Source organism: Jaculus jaculus, chromosome X (assembly GCF_020740685.1).
Source record: "Jaculus jaculus isolate mJacJac1 chromosome X, mJacJac1.mat.Y.cur, whole genome shotgun sequence".
Taxonomy (NCBI): Eukaryota; Metazoa; Chordata; class Mammalia; order Rodentia; family Dipodidae; genus Jaculus; species Jaculus jaculus.
In genome coordinates this window covers 27,942,596-27,961,351 of record NC_059125.1, presented here as the reverse complement: position 1 = coordinate 27,961,351, position 18,756 = coordinate 27,942,596, and the positions used below count along the sequence as shown (strand labels likewise).

The 18,756-nt window shown below is 40.9% G+C and overlaps 1 protein-coding gene across 4 annotated transcripts in view; it reads right to left on the bottom strand.

Annotated features, from left to right (window-relative positions):
* Nucleotides 1–18,756, bottom strand: part of Pcyt1b (phosphate cytidylyltransferase 1B, choline) — a 123,862-nt gene that overhangs the window by 52,049 nt on the left and 53,057 nt on the right. For 3 of the 4 annotated variants that reach the window (XM_045140791.1, XM_045140789.1, XM_004669995.2), the window contains exon 2: nt 6,410–6,509. In XM_045140791.1, the coding sequence (XP_044996726.1) occupies nt 6,410–6,509 (100 nt within the window). Of the gene's footprint in view, nt 1–6,409; nt 6,510–7,865; nt 8,008–18,756 lie in introns of all 4 variants that reach the window. The other variant, XM_045140790.1, reaches the window with a different exon arrangement.

Sequence of the window (18,756 nt, the reverse complement as noted above, 5' to 3'; positions counted from 1 at the left end):
AAAAGATAACTATGAGGGCTGGAGAGATGGCTTAGCAGTTAAGGCACTTGCCAGTGAAGCCAAAGGACCCAGGTTTGATTCCCCAGTACCCACAAAAAGCCAGATGTACAATGTCACACATGAATTGTTTGCAGTGGCTAGAGGCCTTGGCATACTTATTCGCTTCCTCGTCTGCCTCTTCCTCTCTATCTCATATAAATAAATGAATAAATAAAACATCTAGAAAACTAAAAACAAGGGGACTATGCGCAGTGACTACCATAGAGACTCAAAACTCATCAAAGTGCTGAGAAAAAGAGACAGTGGCATATTCGGCACTGTGTGAGACATTATCATCACACCTTCTCAAGAGTCAGGGACCATTGTGGAAGAGGTGCCTGAAAGAATGTAAGAGCCAAAGGAAAGGGAGGAGTGCTCTAAAATACTTTCTTCCAGACACAAAGTGGTCATGCCATTCATGATTTCACAGGTAGGTAGCTGATGCTAACTGCACAAGACCTGTGTAATAGGAGGAAAAAAAATGATAATATCAAAATAGAAGAGGGACTAGTTGGAAAGAAGAGATTCAATGGAAGTGGGATAGGGGAAGCAGAAAATGGAGGATGGAAAGCGGATTATGATCCTAGTATATTGTCTATATATGGGGAGGTTGTCAGTAAAAATGAATATGAGAACTTATTCCTCCTAACAAGCTTCCAACCTTATGCCTATTATAGAGTTATCCTCCTCTTTCTTTTTCCTACCCTTACTCTTATAAGTCTCAAACAACCAGTATTCTCACTAATTACCTTGATTTGATTATTATCTAATACATACATGAATTAAAATTTCACATTATACCTCAGAAGTATGTAGTTTCATGTTAATGAAAAATAAAGGGCTGGGGAGATGTCTCAGTGGATAAAGCGCTCACAGTTCAAGCTGCAGTGCCTTAGTTCAATCTCCAGACCCCATGTAAAAAGTGTCAGGCTTTTGAAATCCCAGCACATTGAAATTGACTGCAAGATGGGAGGCAAGAGACAAGAGAATTGCCTGGATGCTCCTGGCAAACAGAGCATAGAACAGCACAGCAAGAATCTATAGCAAGAATCCCTGCCTCAACTGAGGTAGAAAGTGAGGACTAACTCAAAAGTATTCCTCTGACCTTTACATGCATTCTGTGGCACATCTGTGCCTACACACACACACACACATGAATATGTGCACACATGCACACACAAGCAAACATGTACACACAAGTAAATAAAATAATAAAAATAAAAATACAGGGGTTGGAGAGATGATTTAGCAGTTATGGCTCTTGTTGGCAAAGGCTAAGGACCAAGGTTCAATTTCCCAGCATCCACATGAGCCAGATGCACAAGGTGGAACATACATCTGTAGTTTGTTTGCAGTGGCTAGATTTTCTGGCATGGCGATTCTCTCTTGCTCTCACTTTCATTCTCCCTCTCTCAAATAAATTAATTAATTAATTAAAAGAACACACACACACACACACACATATGCAAAATAGAGGGGCTGGAGAGAGGACTCAACAGTTAAGGTGCTTGGTTGCAAAGCCTAGTTCAATTCCTCAGTACTCACATAAAGCTAGATGCACAAAGTAACACATGCATCTAAAGTTCATTTACAGTATTTAGAGGTCCTGGAGTACCCATTACCTCTATCCTTCTCTCTCTTTACTTGCAAAGAAATAAAATATTTAAAAAATACAATATAGAAAATGAGATATGTGAGGATTGCCAGTTCTCTCAAGACACCAGAAAAATTACCAAAAAGGAGTTTAAAAAATATTTTCCCCAGGGTTAAATAAAATGATGAAGAAAATGACAATGTATGGGAGACATCAACATTGTGCAAAGTTGATTATCAAGAATTAAAAGTCTACAGGGGCCAGGCATGGTGGTGCACACCTTTAATCCCAGCACAGGGAGGCAGAGGTAGGCAGATCTCTGTGAGTTCAAGGCCACCCTGAGACCACATAGTGAATTCCAGGTCAGCCTGGACTAGAGTGAGACTCTATCTTGAAAAACAAAAATGACTACAGGGAACAAGAATTAGACTTAGGGCAGGAAGGAAAGGATTACTGTTTTGCTTTTTTTTTTTTAACTAAGGGAAGTATAATTTTTTTTTTTTTTTTTTTGGTTTTTCGAGGTAGGGTCTCACTCTGGTCCAGGCTGACCTGGAATTAACTCTGTAGTCTCAGGGTGGCCTTGAACTCATGGCAATCCTCCTACCTCTGCCTCCCGAGTGCTGGGATTAAAGGCGTGCACCACCACGCCCGGCTGGAAGTATAATTTTAATGTACTTTTTTTAAAATCTAAGAGTGGCTGGAGGGATGACTTAACAACCAATTGCAAAGCCAATGACCCCTGTAAGCCAGATGCACAAGTTGGCATTTGTTTGCAGTGTCTTGAAGCCCTGGCATGCCCATTTTCTCTTTCTCTCTCACCCTCACTCTATCTGCCCTCCCTCTCTCAAATAAATAAATAGAAATTAAAAATAAAAATAATAAATCTAAGATTCTTACTAACTTTTAAAATATATGCATGCATTCTATTAATGCTACAAAATGAATTTTTAGGAGCTGTGAGTATGGCACCACTTTAGAGTACCTGCTTAGCATGTACAAGGCCCTGGGTTAAATTCCCAGCACCACCAAAAAATGTAATTAAAATAAATCAGTGTAAACTTCTACTGAATGATCTTCAGGACTTAGATTTAAAACTGCAATTAGGTCTTGACAAAATTCAAGCTTACTAATTTAGAAAATAAAGAAATATTTTATTAATAGATGCTGAAGGTACAATGTTTCTGATAAGTTAAATTTCACTAATAAAAGTCTAAAGACTTTATGTCAGACTAAGAACCGTGACTATTTTCAATTATGCACTATTTTGCACAAACAGAATTGCTTTCACAGGATTATACTGTATTCTAAATAAGGCACAGTAAACAGAAAATGCTTTGATATGACAAACTGTCTAATGAGGGATCCTGGGTTTCAATGCTCTTATTCAATTTCAATTCAATTGAGGAAAATTTGTTTTAGGATATAAATCTCACAAGAAAGCAGATGGCAGTTTTATAGAACTTTTTGTTAATGATTCAGAGGTGATCAGGATAATGAATTCAGGAAGCAGGGAGGAAAGAAAAGTAAAGAAAGATGACATAATTACTGAGAAAAAAGACCATTTAGTAAATTTGAAGACTATCTGTAGAGTTGATTTTGCAGTGAGCTCACTTTTTAAAATTGTAATGTGTCAGCAACTTCCATACTGTGGGAAACTACAGGGACCAAAACAAAAAGAACCTGGTATTGGGGGAGGGAGGGAGAGACAGAGAAGGAAGAGGAGGAGGAGGAGGAGGAGGAGGAGGAGGAGGAGGAGGAGGAAGAGGAAGAGGAAGTAGAGATGGAAGAGGAGGAGAAGGAAGGGAAAGAGAAGGAAGAGGAAGAGGAGAAGGAGGGAGGGAGGAGAGAAGAGAGAGGAGGAAAGAAGGACAAGGAGAGAAAGGGAGAGATAGAGAAGAGAGAAGAAGGGAGAGGAGAGAAGAGAAGAGAAGAGAGAGGGAGGGGAGAGAGAGAGAAAAGGGCAGCCCCCATTGTAATGGCAGTAGGGGTCAAGCTCTCACAATCTGAGGTAAAGTGCAGCTTTACCACTCAGCAGTGGTCCTCAGAGCAGCCGCACCATCTGGAAGGTTGTTAGGGTTGTAGAATTTTGAGACCCACCCCAGTTGAACAGAATCAGAGACTTTAGGGGTGAGGCTCAGCCATCTGTGTGTACACAAATCTAGATGATTCTGATGTGGGCTCAAATGTGAGACACCCTGCCACTTACTAGCTGAATGACCTTAAGCAGTTTGCCAACTTCTCCAAGCCTTCATTTCCTCTTATGTGAAATACTAAGTACCAACCATACAGACTTGTGAGAGTGAAATAGCACAACACATATACTTAATAGATACTTTTACTATTATTTAAGAAAATATTTCATTCAAGAGCAAATAGGCAACCTACAGAATGGGAGAAAATCTTTGCCAGCTATACATCTGACAGAGGGTTAATATCTAGGATATACAAAGAACTCAAAAAATTAAATAACAAGAAATCAAACAACCCAATTAAAAAATGGGCTATGGAACTAAACAGAGAGTTCTCAAAAGAAGAAATACAGATGGCATATAAACATCTAAAATAATGTTCTACATCCCTAGTCATCAGGGAAATGCAGATTAAATCTACATTGAGATTCCATCTCACTCCTGTCAGATTGGCTACCATCATGAAAACAAATGACCATAAATGCTGGTAAGGCTATGAAAAAAGAGGAACCCTTCTACATTGTTGGTGGGAATGCAATCTGGTCCAGCCATTGTGGAAATCAGTGTGGAGATGCCTGAGACAGCTAAAAATAGATCTACCATACAACCCAGCTATACCACTCCTAGACATACATCCCTAAGGACTCACTGCCTTAGAGATACTTGCTCAACCATGTTTATTGCCACTCTATTCACAATAGCTAGGAAATGGAACCAGCCTAGATGTCCGTCAACTGATGAGTGGATAATGAAGGTGTGGCACATTTACACAATGGAGTTCTACTTAGTGGTAAAGAAAAATGAAGTTATGAAATTTGCAGGAAAATGGATGGATCTGGAAAGGATTATACTTTGTTATGTAACCCAGGCCCAGAAATCCAAACATCACATGTTCTCTCCCATATGTGGACCCTAGCTAGCTACAAATGATTAGATTTCTATGTGAGTAGGAAGAAAATTCAGCAGCAGAGTCCAGTAAGTTAGAAAGGAGATATAAAGGTAATAGAAAAGGATGGAGAAGGACTTAATAGGATACTATTGTATATATGTAACTAGAAGAACAGATTAATGGGGGTGAAAAGGCCTAAGAGAGGTCAGGGGAAGAGATTGAGTAAAGGAAAGGTAGGTGGAGTGCTATTCAAAATCTAAGAGGATATAAATAAGTCATATGGAAACCTACTTTTTTTTGACAATGGAATACTCAGAAGCCATAGATTGTTACTAGAAAATTTTCAGTGCCAGGGATGGGATACTTTCTACTGAGTTGTTGGCCAGAAAGGTCTCTGATGCCTCTAAAACATTACAGGCCATTTCTGAAGCCCTTGGTTTCCTACCAGCAATAGATGGTAAGACCCTATTGCTGAAGACTCCACATACTTGGGCTGGGAGGTCACTGAGAAATCCTGATGGAACTGAGCTGGTAACCTCCTCCATATAGACCAGCTGACAGAAAGCTGGAAGAAGCAATGCTGCATGCAGTTCAATGGGAGAGAGAGAGAAATCACCAGTGAAGATAGTCAACAGTGGACACTGCAAGCCTTAAATTTAGCCAGCCAGGCCAAATGAGCTAATGGGTACAATAGTGGCACATCTGTTATGGGGGGAAACAACTACTCTCTAATTGGACCAGAGGCCCACTCCATGGGAGGGAATATATCCCTGATACTGAAAACCTACAATAGGGGTAGTCATGAGCCCCAAGGGTGTAACATCTGCTGGTGTCTGGCTAACTATGCTCACCAAACTGCCCAGTAAGCACTTCTCTTAATGTTCATACTCATATATTAATGCTACTCTCACTTTTGGTTAGAGAAGCTTCTCTTTTCAGATGGCAGTGATCTTGGGATGACTCAGAAGGTACCATGGTACTGAGAAGAAGTGACAGAGGAGTGCTCAACATATATGGTATTTTATAGTTCTTTTAAATTTTTTTCCCTATCTATCCTCTACTATATGCTAAAGGGATGAGTGGAGGAACGCACTTCTATGAACAGAGGCTAATCTTTGGGAGATGTGATTGGATTTTTTTTTTAATTGTAGAGATTTAAGAATAATGATAATTACAGTGGCTTGGGTTCCTCAAAGTCTTGAAAAATAGAACTTTCATTAGAATCTACCACAGAAAAACCATGTAGAGCAGGTATGGTTATTCATGCTTTACATATGAGTAAATAGACTCTAGTCGTTCTCATGATTTGACCCAAGTTGTAGAACCAGTAAATGACAAAACTGGAGTTCAATCTCATATGTTCTCTTTTATTTGGCTACTTTGGTTGGAGTAAATTATCACTATTTTACTTACTTTGTTTTTCTTAGACAGGGTCTCACTTTATAGCCTGGACTATTCTGGCACTCGCTATGTAGCCTGGGTTGGCCTCAAACTCGAAGTGATCCTCTTGTCTTACCTTCCCCAGTATTGGGATTACAAAAGTGTGTCATCACACATGGCTGGTTATCACTGTTAATGTTCACTCTTCTTGAAGTGCACTATAATCCAGAAGTTCCACTCTGATTGAGAGTGCTGCTTTTGTAATGGCACCAAATACCAAAACAGAATCCATGGGAGGAACAAGAAGAATAGTCTCACCTGGTGTTCCTAAGCGGGCCTGAGCAATGGTCAGCTTTTCATGGGGTGCTTGGCACTGGCAGCTAGATTCATCTGCAAATGGAGCTGGTGCAGTCAGTGTCTAGAAAAGGGGAAAAAAGAGAAAGGGAATATAGTCTGATAAAATTTCCTTCAGCACTATGCTCCCCTGAAGTTTTAGTTCCATCAAATACACAGTGTGATTACAAGTAGACTATAGGGCTTGGGAGAAAGCTCTGTGGGTAATAGCACCTGCCGTGTAAGCACGAGGACCTGGGTGAGCTCCTGTCACCCCAGTTCTGAGCAGGAGGCAGACATAGAAGAATGTCTGGAGCTCAGTGGTCAGCCAGTCTGACTTAAAAACAGCGGCACCAGCCTCAGTGAGAGATTATCTCCAGGAAACAAAGCAAAAGAGTGACAGGTCACCTGATTCTATTCTGGCCTCCACATGCATGTACATGGAACATACGCATCTACAATCACCTGTGCATACACTACACACACACACAAACATGAATGAATAAATAAATAAAAGATTAGAAGTAGAATATAGTTAAGTGTGGTGTTTCATACCTGTAAACCCAACACTCAAGAGGCTAAATTACATAGTGAGTAAAGCTGCATAGTGAGTTTCAGGACATCCTGGGCTACAAAATGAGATCCTTTCTCAAAAAATATAAAGGAGAGTTGGAGAGATGGCTTAGCGGTTAAGCGCTTGCCTGTGAAGCATAAGGACCCCGGCTCCAGGCTTGATTCCCCAGGACCCAAGTTAGCCAGATGCACAAGGGGGCGCACGCATCTGGAGTTCGTTTGCAATGGCTGGAGGCTCTGGTGCAACCATTCTCTCCCCTCAACCTCTCTCTCTCTCTCTGTCAGTCTCAAACAAATACATAAAAATAAACAATTTTTTTAAATACAAAAGAAACGATAAGAGAATTAGAACATATCTTCTGGATCACTAAAAGAGATATTTACGTTAGAAATAAAACACATCTTTGTTACTGAGTCCTTCTCCCTCTTTACCTTGAACTGGTACTCCAGAAATCATAAGAGCTAGTCAGGTGTAGTGGTGTACACCTGTAGTCCCAGCACTCAGGAGACAGAAACAGAAGAATCAAGAGTTCAAGGTCAGCCTCAGCTACATATTGAGACTCTCAAAACATTTTTAAAATAGAAAGAGAAATAATGCAAGCTTTTCAGTGTCCTCGGGGTCCACCATATGTTAGCTACTAGATGAGGCACTCTGGAGTTCTTTTCCCTTTAGGGCTCACAACACTATGACAAACACATACTTGTACTCTTGTGTAGCGTATGCTGACACTATGCCTATTTCAAGGAAAAGGCAACTGAGGCTCAGCAGAGTTAAGAAATATGCTAAGTCATGCCCGTGGAAAGTCAGAATGTCTAGCTTTGAACATTTCCTAACCAACAAGGGCAGTCTTCAAACATTCAGACTCACCCACACCCGGGGCACTCTGCTGAAAGGAACCTCATATTCGGAAGCATGGCACGACATCTCCTGCATTCACACACTCCAACCCTCCAACCTGGCCAATCACAAACTGATGTCTCTTCAGTGCACAGGCCAAAGCTGCTGATATCTGTGTCCAAAGAGCGGGAAAAAAAAATAAAAACACCAGCAATTCTGGCGGGCTGCAGATAACTGTTCCTGTGGTAGCTTCACCAGCCACCAATGGCTGGAGGCCCCGCCCCAGGCAGCTTGGGCTGGAGCTCTGGGGAACGCTGAGAGAAAGATGTAGTCACTTGGAAGCCTGCCCAGGAAGTGGCCCTGCATTTTTTAGTCAGCCTCTTAAAATGAAAACCTCGCTCTCTTCAGACAGAAGAAGACAAAGCAGGCGGTGTTTTTGTAAACAGGGCAATCACAGTCCAGAGTTGTCCACTTGCAGCCTATGAGCTATGCCATTACCACAGTCATCACTACATCATGCTCAGTAATTTTAAAGCTAAAGTTGACTAGTCACTGCAAACATTACGCAGTGCTGCATGAATTGTTTCTTAGAAATGGAGACAGGTGCTCCTTAACTAGGAAAAAATCAACTGAGGAAGTACAGACATTGGCACAAGGGCTGTGATTTACTTCTGCCTTCATGCATTCAATCAGCCATTCATTAAAATATATGTCAGACACTATCTTAAAATGTGAAGATAGATTTGGGGGTAGGATCACTCTCTGCTTTGTTTTGGTTTCTGGTTTTTGAGACAGGGTGTTGCAATGTAGCCCAGGTTGGCTTTGAGCTTACAATTCTCCTACTTTAGCCTCCTGAGGACAGGAATTTGTCACAATGATTGAAGGTCAGTCCCTTGCTTTTGAACAGCCTATTTTCTCTACACTGACAGGAACTGCTTCCACCAGCCCCACTCACCTTGGAAGTGGGAGTCTTGGCCTAGTTTTGCTTGGAGTCCTCCCAGTTATTTCCCCAAGCCTTTCTTAACCCTCACCCTCTTCTTCAGGGTTGTGAAAACAAACTGAGACTTGGGAGAAAATCAAGAAACTTGAGTCTATTATTGATTATTTTTCAGATACATTAAGGTGAGCTCGTGAGCTCTGGTGAGCAAGATCAGCATGTGTAATGTGACAGAGGAGTGCCAGGACAAGAGTAGGAACTGTTGGTAAGACTGATGTTCAAATTCTCTCTGTAGCACTTGCTGGCTGTGTGTCTTAATGTGGCCCTTCTGGTTAAAAAGAACTGACATTCACTAAAGTGGGCCAAAGGGATGAGGGATTTATTTTAAGGCTACATTGGCACAGAAACCATGGAGAAAGAGAAGAGTAGAGCGTGGCCTCAGAGTGTCAACTGCTTTGCACCAATCTGGCTGTTTTCGACATGTGATTCCTTCTGTTCACTCTATGCCTACTCTTCCACCATAGTCAAGTCTCTGCTTACCTTACGGTCCCCTAACTTCAGCTTGAATATGACTCCACATGGCTTTCTCAGCCAGCAACCCTTCACAACCAGTCTGTGTTTATATATATATTTTCCAAGCTTGGCTTGGTGGCATACTTTAATCCTAGCGTTTGGGGAAGCAGAGGTAGGAAGATCACCATGAGTCATTCCCAGACTACATAGTGAATTCCAGATCAGCCTAGCTAGGGCAAGACCCTACCTCAAAAAAACAAACAAACAAAAAATAAATAAAACAAAAACATTCTAGTTTTTTTGTTTGTTTGTTTGTTTATCAAGGTAGGGTCTCACTCTAGCCCTGGCTGACCTGGAATTCACTATGTAGTTGTTTCAGGGTGGCCTCGACTCATGGTGATCCTCCTACCTCTCTCTGCCTTCCAAATGTCGGGATTAAACATGTGCACCACCATTCCCAGCCCAGCTCCCATTTTAATGGAAATTAGAAAATATCAATCTTATTGTCAACAAACACATATAATTTGAAAAATCAATGCTATTATATCTGCTGGGTTTTTGTTTGTTGTGCTTCTTTTATGTTTGAGACAGGATCTTGCTATGTAGTCTAGGCTGGCCTTGAACTCATAATTCTCCTCAGTGGTAGAGTACTTGTCTACCATGTAAAAAGCTCTGGGTTCCATCCCTAGCACCACAAAAAATTTGCCAAGGTAGGGTTGAGGAGATGACTCAGCAGTTAAGGCACTTGCCTACAAAGCTTAATGACCAGGGCTCAATTCCTCAGTGCCCACAAAAATCCAGATACACAAGGTGGTGCATGAAACTGGAGTTTGCAGCAGCTAGAGGCCCAGGCACACCTGTTTTTTTTTTTGTTTTTTGTTTTCTCTCTCTCGTCTTGAAAAGGAAGGAAGGAAGGGAGGAGGGAAGGAAGGGAGGAAAAAAAGAAAGAGTTATAGGTTTTCCAAGATAGAATCTGCCTGGCTAAACTCATCTTTTCAGGTGACCACCCTAGGGCATAAAACCTGTGACAAGAAATTCATGGGTGACCTAAAATTGTCACTTTAACAAGCTAATTACTAATGGGGCAAAAAAAGCTGACTTAGCAAATTCTTTAACTTATCTAAGCCCGACATTATGTGCAAAACAAGCAACTATCATACAGAATTGTTCCAAAAAGAGAATGAATATGCATAATATGCTTAGTAATCAGAGAATTATAGCTATTACTGCTATCCTTATTATGTGTACCATATAACACTACATATTTTGATATAATAACAGATAATGTAGTTTTCCATTGAAACAAGCAAATTGACTTATGAATGGACTTTGAGGACACAACCCAAATGAGTAAATTATTTGGTAAATAAAAATATCTTACAGTAATGATTTGTTACCACTTTTTAAAAAAATTTGGAGGCTGAGAAAAGGAAAAAGAGGGAGAGGGAGAGGGAGAGGGAGAGGGAGAGAGAGAGAGAGAGAGAGAGAGAGAGAGAGAATGGACATGCCAGGGCCTTTCAGCTACTGTGAAAGGACTCCAGACATGTGCACCCCCTTGTGCGCATGTGCGACATTGCATGCTTGCGTCACTTTTGTGTCTGGCTATATGTGGGACCTGGAGATTCAAACAAGTGTTCTTAGGATTTGCAGTGCCTTAACCACTAAGCCGTCTCTCCAGCCCATCCATATCTATTTCGCCCAAGTTGTCCTATAACTTGCTATAGCCCAGGCTGGCTCAGAACACATGATCCTCCTGCCTCAGCTTCCCAAGTACAGGGACTGCAGGTATGGGCCATTATACTCAGCCATTACTCTGTGTGTGTGCAGTGAGTCTTTTTCACATGATCTGAAATAAATTACTATTTGAATATTATTTTTAAAATATTTTATTTATTTATTTGAGAGAGAGAGGAAAGAGAATGGGTGCACCAGTGCCTCTAGCCACTGTGAACTCCAGATGCATGCACCACCTTGTGCATTTGGCTTTATGTGGGTATTGGGGGATAGAGCCTGGGTCCTTTGGCTTTGCCAGCAAGCACCTTAAACACTAAGCCATGTGTATTTGGAGATTTTTATGTGTTAATCAAAAAGTTTATTAAGGAGTGAAGTTGTCAATTTTCAAGGAAAATGTATTCTAGAGTTGATGAAGGTGGTATTTAGAGCAGAGGTGAAGCCATTTATAAAGCTACAAGGTTTATTCAAAGATCAAAAAACAGTTCATGGGGCTGGAGAGATGGCTTAGCAGTTAAGCACTTGCCTGTGAAGCCTAAGGACCCCAGTTCTAGGCTTGATTCCCCAGGACCCACGTTAGCCAGATGCACAAGGGGGAACACGCATCTGGAGTTCATCTGCAGTGGCTGGAGGACCTGGCACGCCCATTCTCTCTCTCTATCTGCCTCTTTCTCTGTCACTCTCAAATAAATAAATAAATAAATAAATAAATAAATAAATAATAAATTTAAAAAACAACAGTTCATGTACACTGAATTTTGGTGATATGATGACCCTAGGAGTAAGCAAAGGTGAGAATGAATTTACATAGCAGAGAAATACTCTAAGTGTATTTGTATGTTTGTGTGCAATATGCACACATGTGAGCATCTTTTTTTTAATTATTTATTTATTTATTTGAGAGCGACAGACACAGAGAGAAAGACAGATAGAGGGAGAGAGAGAGAATGGGTGTGCCAGGGCTTCCAGCCTCTGCAAACGAACTCCAGATGTGTGCACCCCCTTGTGCATCTGGCTAACGTGGGACCTGGGGAACCGAGCCTCGAACCAGGGTCCTTAGGCTTCACAGGCAAGCACTTAACCACCAAGCCATCTCTCCAGCCCTACATGTGAGCATCTTTAAAGCAATTGAGGACACAATCCCCAGCTTAAAATCTAACTCACCCAGATTACATTATCTAGTGTTTATTAGCACAAGCTCCATGTTTAAGTGAGGCTAGATGTGTGGAAGGTAGATAAATAGAGGAGAGGCATAAGAAAGACAGGACCAAAAAAGCATTTTCTAGGCAGCAATCTCAACAAAGTCAATTTTGAATAAGAGAAGGCATTGGTTTGAAAAGGCATGTGCAACTTTTAGTAGTCTCATATTTGGATCCAAAGTCCTACTATTGTTTTCAACATTCAAACCATAGAAACTAAGAGTTTTGGATACTGGGAATGATAAGAGGATAGAATATTCCCTGCTGGAGAGCCATAGTTCAAAGTCAGGGTTAAGAAGGCACATGAGATTTTTTTTTTTCCACAGCAGAAGAGAGCAAGGACTTCAAAGGGTCAAGAAGCTCTGGCCCAGTGCCCTGGATCTCACATGTACAAGGGCCTTGCAAGACCACATACTTGGAGCTAGGCCACAAGAAAACTTCTTTCTGCTTAATTTAAAGTTTCAGAATATCCAAACATTGCATGTGAACATGCTGCCTATTTGCCATACATGTTCTGGTTATGTAAGTTGTACCACAGTACATGAAAGCCATATTCTCAGCAGGAGTTTTATGGAAAGGCATTATATGTTGGGAATTTCATTTGTAGAATCTCTTCAGGTGAGCATTGCCAAATATTTACTTTAAAAAAAAAACTATTAGGTCACCAGGTATGGTGGTGCATGCCTGTAATCCCAATACTCAAGAAACCAAGGCAAGGGGCTGGAGAGATGGCTTAGCAGTTAAGGCACTTGCCGGCAAAGTCAAAGAACTCAGGTTCGATTCCCAAGTACCCACATAAAGCCAGATGCACAGGGTGGCACAGGCGTCTAGAGTATGTTTGCAGTGGCTAGGACGTCCTGGCACATCCATCCTTTCTATCTCTCTCTCAAATAAGTATTAAAAAAAGAAACTGGCCGGGCATGGTGGTGCATGCCTTTAATCCTAGCACTCGGGAGGCAGGAGGATTGCCATGAGTTTGAGGCCACCCTGAGAATCCATAGTGAATTACAGGTCAGCCTGGGCTAGAGTGAGACCCTACCTCGAAAAACCAAAAAAAAAAAAAAAAAAAAACTAAGGGAGGGAAATCTTGAGTTCCAGTCCAGCCTGGGATGCACAGCAAGATATATACACACATGCCTATACTACAAAGTGAATCCCACATCATTCTTTGATAGAGTGAGACCTTGCCTCAAAAAATAAAGAAGCTGGATGTGGTGGAGCATGCCTTTAATTCCAGCATTCAGGGCTGGAGAGATGGCTTAGCGGTTAAACGCTTGCCTGTGAAGCCTAAGGACCCCGGTTCAAGGCTCGGTTCCCCAGGTCCCACGTTAGCCAGATGCACAAGGGGGCGCACGCATCTGGAGTTCGTTTGCAGAGGCTGGAAGCCCTGGTGCGCCCATTCTCTCTCTCTCTCCCTCTATCTGTCTTTCTCTCTGTGTCTGTCGCTCTCAAATAAATAAATAAATTTAAAAAAAAAATTCCAGCATTCAGGAGACAGAGGTATTAAGATCAATGTCAGTTTAAGGCTAGTCTGAAACTACATAGTAAGACCCTACATTGAAAAACAACAACAATAACAACAAAAATATACACACACAAAGACATCATACCAATTTTATTCCCCAGTCTCTTCTTTTAGGGAATGTATTCACTCATCCCTGAACATAATTTATTTTGAAGCAGCATCTCTATGGTGGTTTGAATCAGATGTCTGCTATAAACTCATGTGTTCTGAATTCTTGCTCCCAGCTGATGTAGTTTGGGAGGTGGGGCTTTGCTGGAGGAGGTGTGTTGTTGGGTACAGAGTTATGGGTGTCACAGTCAGCTTCCTCTTGCTCGAATCCAGTAGAATCCAGCTCACTCATCTGTTGTTTTCCACCTGTGGTGGCAGAGGTGATGTTCAGCCTCTGCCCATGCCATGCTGTTCCCTGCCATCATGAGCCTCCTCTCAAGACTGTAAGCCAAAATTAAAAAAAAAAAAAGTTCCTCCTCCAATCAGCTATATTGGTTGGGTGCTTTATCTGTATTACAAGAAGTTAACTGCAACAGTTTCAGTCTAGCTCAGGCTGAACTGAACTCACTGGGTAGCTCAGACTAGTCTTGAACTCCTAATGGTCCTCCTACTTCTGCATCCTAAATTCTAGGATTACAGGCATGAGCCACATGTCTGGCTTCTGAATGTAATTTTAAGCTAGATTTAATTTAGGGTCAGAACATTTTTTTTGAGGAAAGGAAAATAGATTCAACTGTTTGTCCACAGGTCTGACATATACAAGTTACTATATTCTTGAATTGGATCATTGAATATGTAGAATCCCACATCAGGCAGCTGTAACAAAAGCCTCACCAGAAGATTTACACAGAGTAGAGGAAAAAAGATGCCTAGGACATGGCTCAGCACCAAGAAGTATTTGTTTTCACTTTATTTGGGATGATCTACACATCTACTTCTGTAATAGCAACTGGGCATGGTGGCGCACGCCTTTATTCCCAGCACTTAGGAGGCAGAGGTACGAGGACTGCCATGAGTTTGAGGCTATTCTGAGAATACAGAGTAAGTTCCAGGTCAGTCTTGGCTAGAGTGAGACATTGCCTCAAACAAAAGAGAGAGAGAGAGAGAAAGAGAGAGAGAGAAGTAATAGCCACCATTATAAAGTATAAGACAGATAACATATATAATGACAAGGAATCATTTCTAAGAGATTCCACTGAGTGTAAAATGCATGCAAGTCACAAAACAATATGTATACATGTGATACAATATGATAGATACCATTATGGTTAAAAAAAAGGAAAGGATAACTGTAGAAATGAATTGGAACAAAAATAAATTGGAATAAACATTGTTCATTTGTGGATATTTGAATTCAAATGATAATGAAACCTAAAAAAAAAACCAAAAACTAAAATTTGGCTGAAGAAATGGCTTGGTTGTTGAGGCACTTGCTGGCAAAGCCAAGGGATCCAAGTTAATTCCTCAGTACCCACCTAAAGCCAGATGCACAAGGTGTCACATGAATTCGGAGGTTTTTTTCTTTGTTTTGTTTTGTTTTGTTTTGCAATGGCTAGAGGCCCTGGCACATGCTATTGCTCCCCACTCCCTGACTCTTTTTCTCTCTCAAATAAATAAAATAATACTTTTAAAGATTTAACTGGGTATGGTGGAGCATGTGTTTAATCCCAGTACTTGGGAGGCAGAGGTAGGAGGATTGCCAAGAATTCGAGGCCACCCTGAGACTACATAGTGAATTCCAGGTCAGCTTGAGCTAGAGTGAAACCCTACCTTGGAAAACAAAGCAACAACAACAAAAATAATTCAATTAAAATTACTTCAGTACTCCATGATCATTTGTATACAGCCACTGTGTATCACATTGGACAATGCAGATATATAGAGCATTCCCATCATCACAGATTTTTATTTGACAGCAGTGGCCTATGAGAATCAACACCAAACACTTAACTGGATGTACCTAACCTGGGGAAGTAGGGATCATTTGGAGAGAAGAGAACTATTAAAGATTTGGAGAGTGCATGATATTCCAGGCCTAGTGGTGAAGACCTATAACCTATACTAGGGAGGCTGAGGTAGGAGGATCACCAGTTCAAGACTGGTTTGGGCTATAGGATGATTTCAAAGACAGTTTTGGCAATTTAGTGAGAGCTTATCTCAAAATAAAAAGTAAAAAGAGAGCTGGGGATATAGCTCAGTAGTAGTGTGCTGGCCTTGGGTATGAAAGGCCCTAGGTTCAATCCTTAGTACAGAAAAGAATATGTAGTAGGAGGAGGTATGAGATGATCTGGCTGTGCTTTTGTTGTTGTTTTTATTTATTTATGTTTTCGAGGTAGAGTCTCACTCTAGCCCAGGCTGACTTGGAACTCACTCAGTAGTCCCAGGTTGTCCTCAAACCAACAGTGATCCTCCTACCTCTGCCTCTCGAGTGCTGGGATTAAAGTCATGTGCCACCACACCTGGTCCAGTTGCTTTTATTTATTTACAAGCAAAGAGAGAAAGAGTTAATATGGGCATGCCAGGGCCTCTTGCCACTGCTAACAAACTCTAGAAGCTTGCGTCACTTGGTGAATTTGGCTATTTAGTTTTATGTGGGTACTGGGGAATCAAATCCAGGCTAGCATGCTTTGCAAAGAAGCACCTTCAACCACTAAGCCATCTCTCCAGCTTGATTTGTTTGTTTTTGAGGCAGTCCAGGCTGACCTTAACTCTTAATCGTCTTGCCTCAGCCTCCTGGGTCCTAGGATTATAGGCATGAGCCACCATGGTTTTGCCTATGGCAAAATAGGATCTTGGCTAATGTTTGGAAAATAAGCTGCTGAGGTCAAAGGTAGAAACAAGAAAACTGCTGCTGTAGAGGTAATTAAATGTCAGGTTCTGGACAGATTTTAGATAAAATCTGGAATAAATTGTATGTAAAGTGTGAAAGAATAAAAAATTGGGATAATCCCAAAGTAACTGGCCTGGGAAACTAGAAAGCCTGGGCTAGCATTTCCTTAGCATGGGAAGGCAGTTGAAGAGAAGGTCTGTGGAAGGAAGGATGAGAAGATATAGAGTCCTAATCTCATTCATTTGCTTTGACATTCTATCAGATCTCCAAATGGAGATGTCAAACAAACAGTTGCTTGTACAAGTCTGGAGTTGAGGAAAGAGGACTAAATCAAAGATGAGGGTTAGAAGCTGAAAAAATATAAGTGTGTTTGAAGTGATTGAATTAAACTCACCCACCCAGCTAAAGGCATAAATGCAGGTAGAAGACAGGACCAGGTTGTCACATGAGGAGACATTAGATGCATGACATGTCTCTTCCCTCCATTTTGGAGTCTTCAAAAAAGCAATGGCTTAGCAACTTCATTGCTGTATCTCTGTTCCCTAAAAGTTCCTGACATACAGATTGGCCACCATCATGAAAACAAATGATCATAAATGTTGGCGGGGATGTGGGAAAAAAGGAACCCTTCTGCACTGTTGGTGGGAATGCAATCTGGTCCAGCCATTGTGGAAAACAGTGTGGAGGTTCCTAAAACAGCTAGAGATTGATCTACCATATGACCCAGCTATAGCGCTCCTAGGCATATATCCAAAGGACTCATCTCATTTCCTTAGAAGTACATGCTCAACTATGTTTATTGCTGCTCAATTTATAATAGCTGGGAAATGGAACCAGCCTAGATGTCCCTCAACAGATGAGTGGATAATGAAGATGTGGTACATTTATACAATGGAGTTCTACTCAGTGGTAAAGAAAAATGAAGTTATGAAATTTGCAGAAAAATGGATGGACCTGGAAAGTATTATACTAAGTGAGGTAACCCAGGCCCAGAAAGCCAAGCACCACATGTTCTCTCTCATATGGGGATCCTAGCTACAGATGACTGGGCTTCTGCGTGAGAATAAAAATACTTAGTAGCAGAGGCCAGTAAGTTGAAAAGGAGACATAAAGGGTGGAGAAAGGAAGGGAGGAGGATACTTAATAGGTTGATATTGTATATATGTAATTACAATGATTGTAATGGGGAGGTAATATGATGGAGAATGGAATTTCAAACGGGAAAGTGTGGGGGTGGGGAGGGAGGGAATTACCATGGGATATATTTTATAATCATGGAAAATGTTAATAAAAATTAAAAAAAAAAAAGTTCCTGACATATAGAAGGTCTTCAACAATATCAGTTGAATGGGGATTGGAGAGAGGGTGGTTATTGTTAAAAAAGGAAATAAGCATTAAATTCAATAAGAAAATACATAAACTTATCAGTATTTCATAAATTTATTTTATCATAATAATATATGTTATAGAGAACTAAGGGAAGAGAAGAGGGGAAAACAAGCTTTCCAATTGTGGTGATTTGAATGGAAATGTCCCCCACAGCTGCAAGTGTTCCTGTTTAAGCTTCCTACTTAGTCCCCAGTAGGTGGAGCCCTGCTGGCAGAGCTATGTCGATTAGGGTGGACCTTGGAATAAGTCTAGCCCACTGGATGTTAAAGGCTACCTTGCTCTTGCTAGTCTCTGCTGCAAATGGGTGATGTGAGATGGTCACTTTTTTCTACCACAATGAAGCTTCTTCTGGAAACAGTAAGCCCGAAATACATGCTCTCTTCCCTTCCATAAGCTGCTGCTGGCTGGGTGCTTTGTCCCAGCTAGGAGAAGCTAACTACTACACCAATAATTGTGCTTGTGCAGACACAACTGTTGCTAACACTCTATGTTTAATTTCTGTCTTTCTAATATGTCATATATAGAGATAATCAACTTTGGAATCTTGCTGTATAGTCCTCTTTCACTTGGTTTATCATGATTATTTTATCACAGTATTTAAAGAGTTCTCCATTTCACTAATTTGGAGAGTGGCAAAACATTACACTGACTAGAAAAACCATAGTATAAATATATAAATATCTATTGCAGTATATTTTTTCTATTTTTCTACTATAAGCAACATTCTAAACATAATTCTGGACCTCTGATTACTTCCTTAGATAGATACCTAGAAGCTAAATTACTTAGATCAGGAGTATGAACATTTT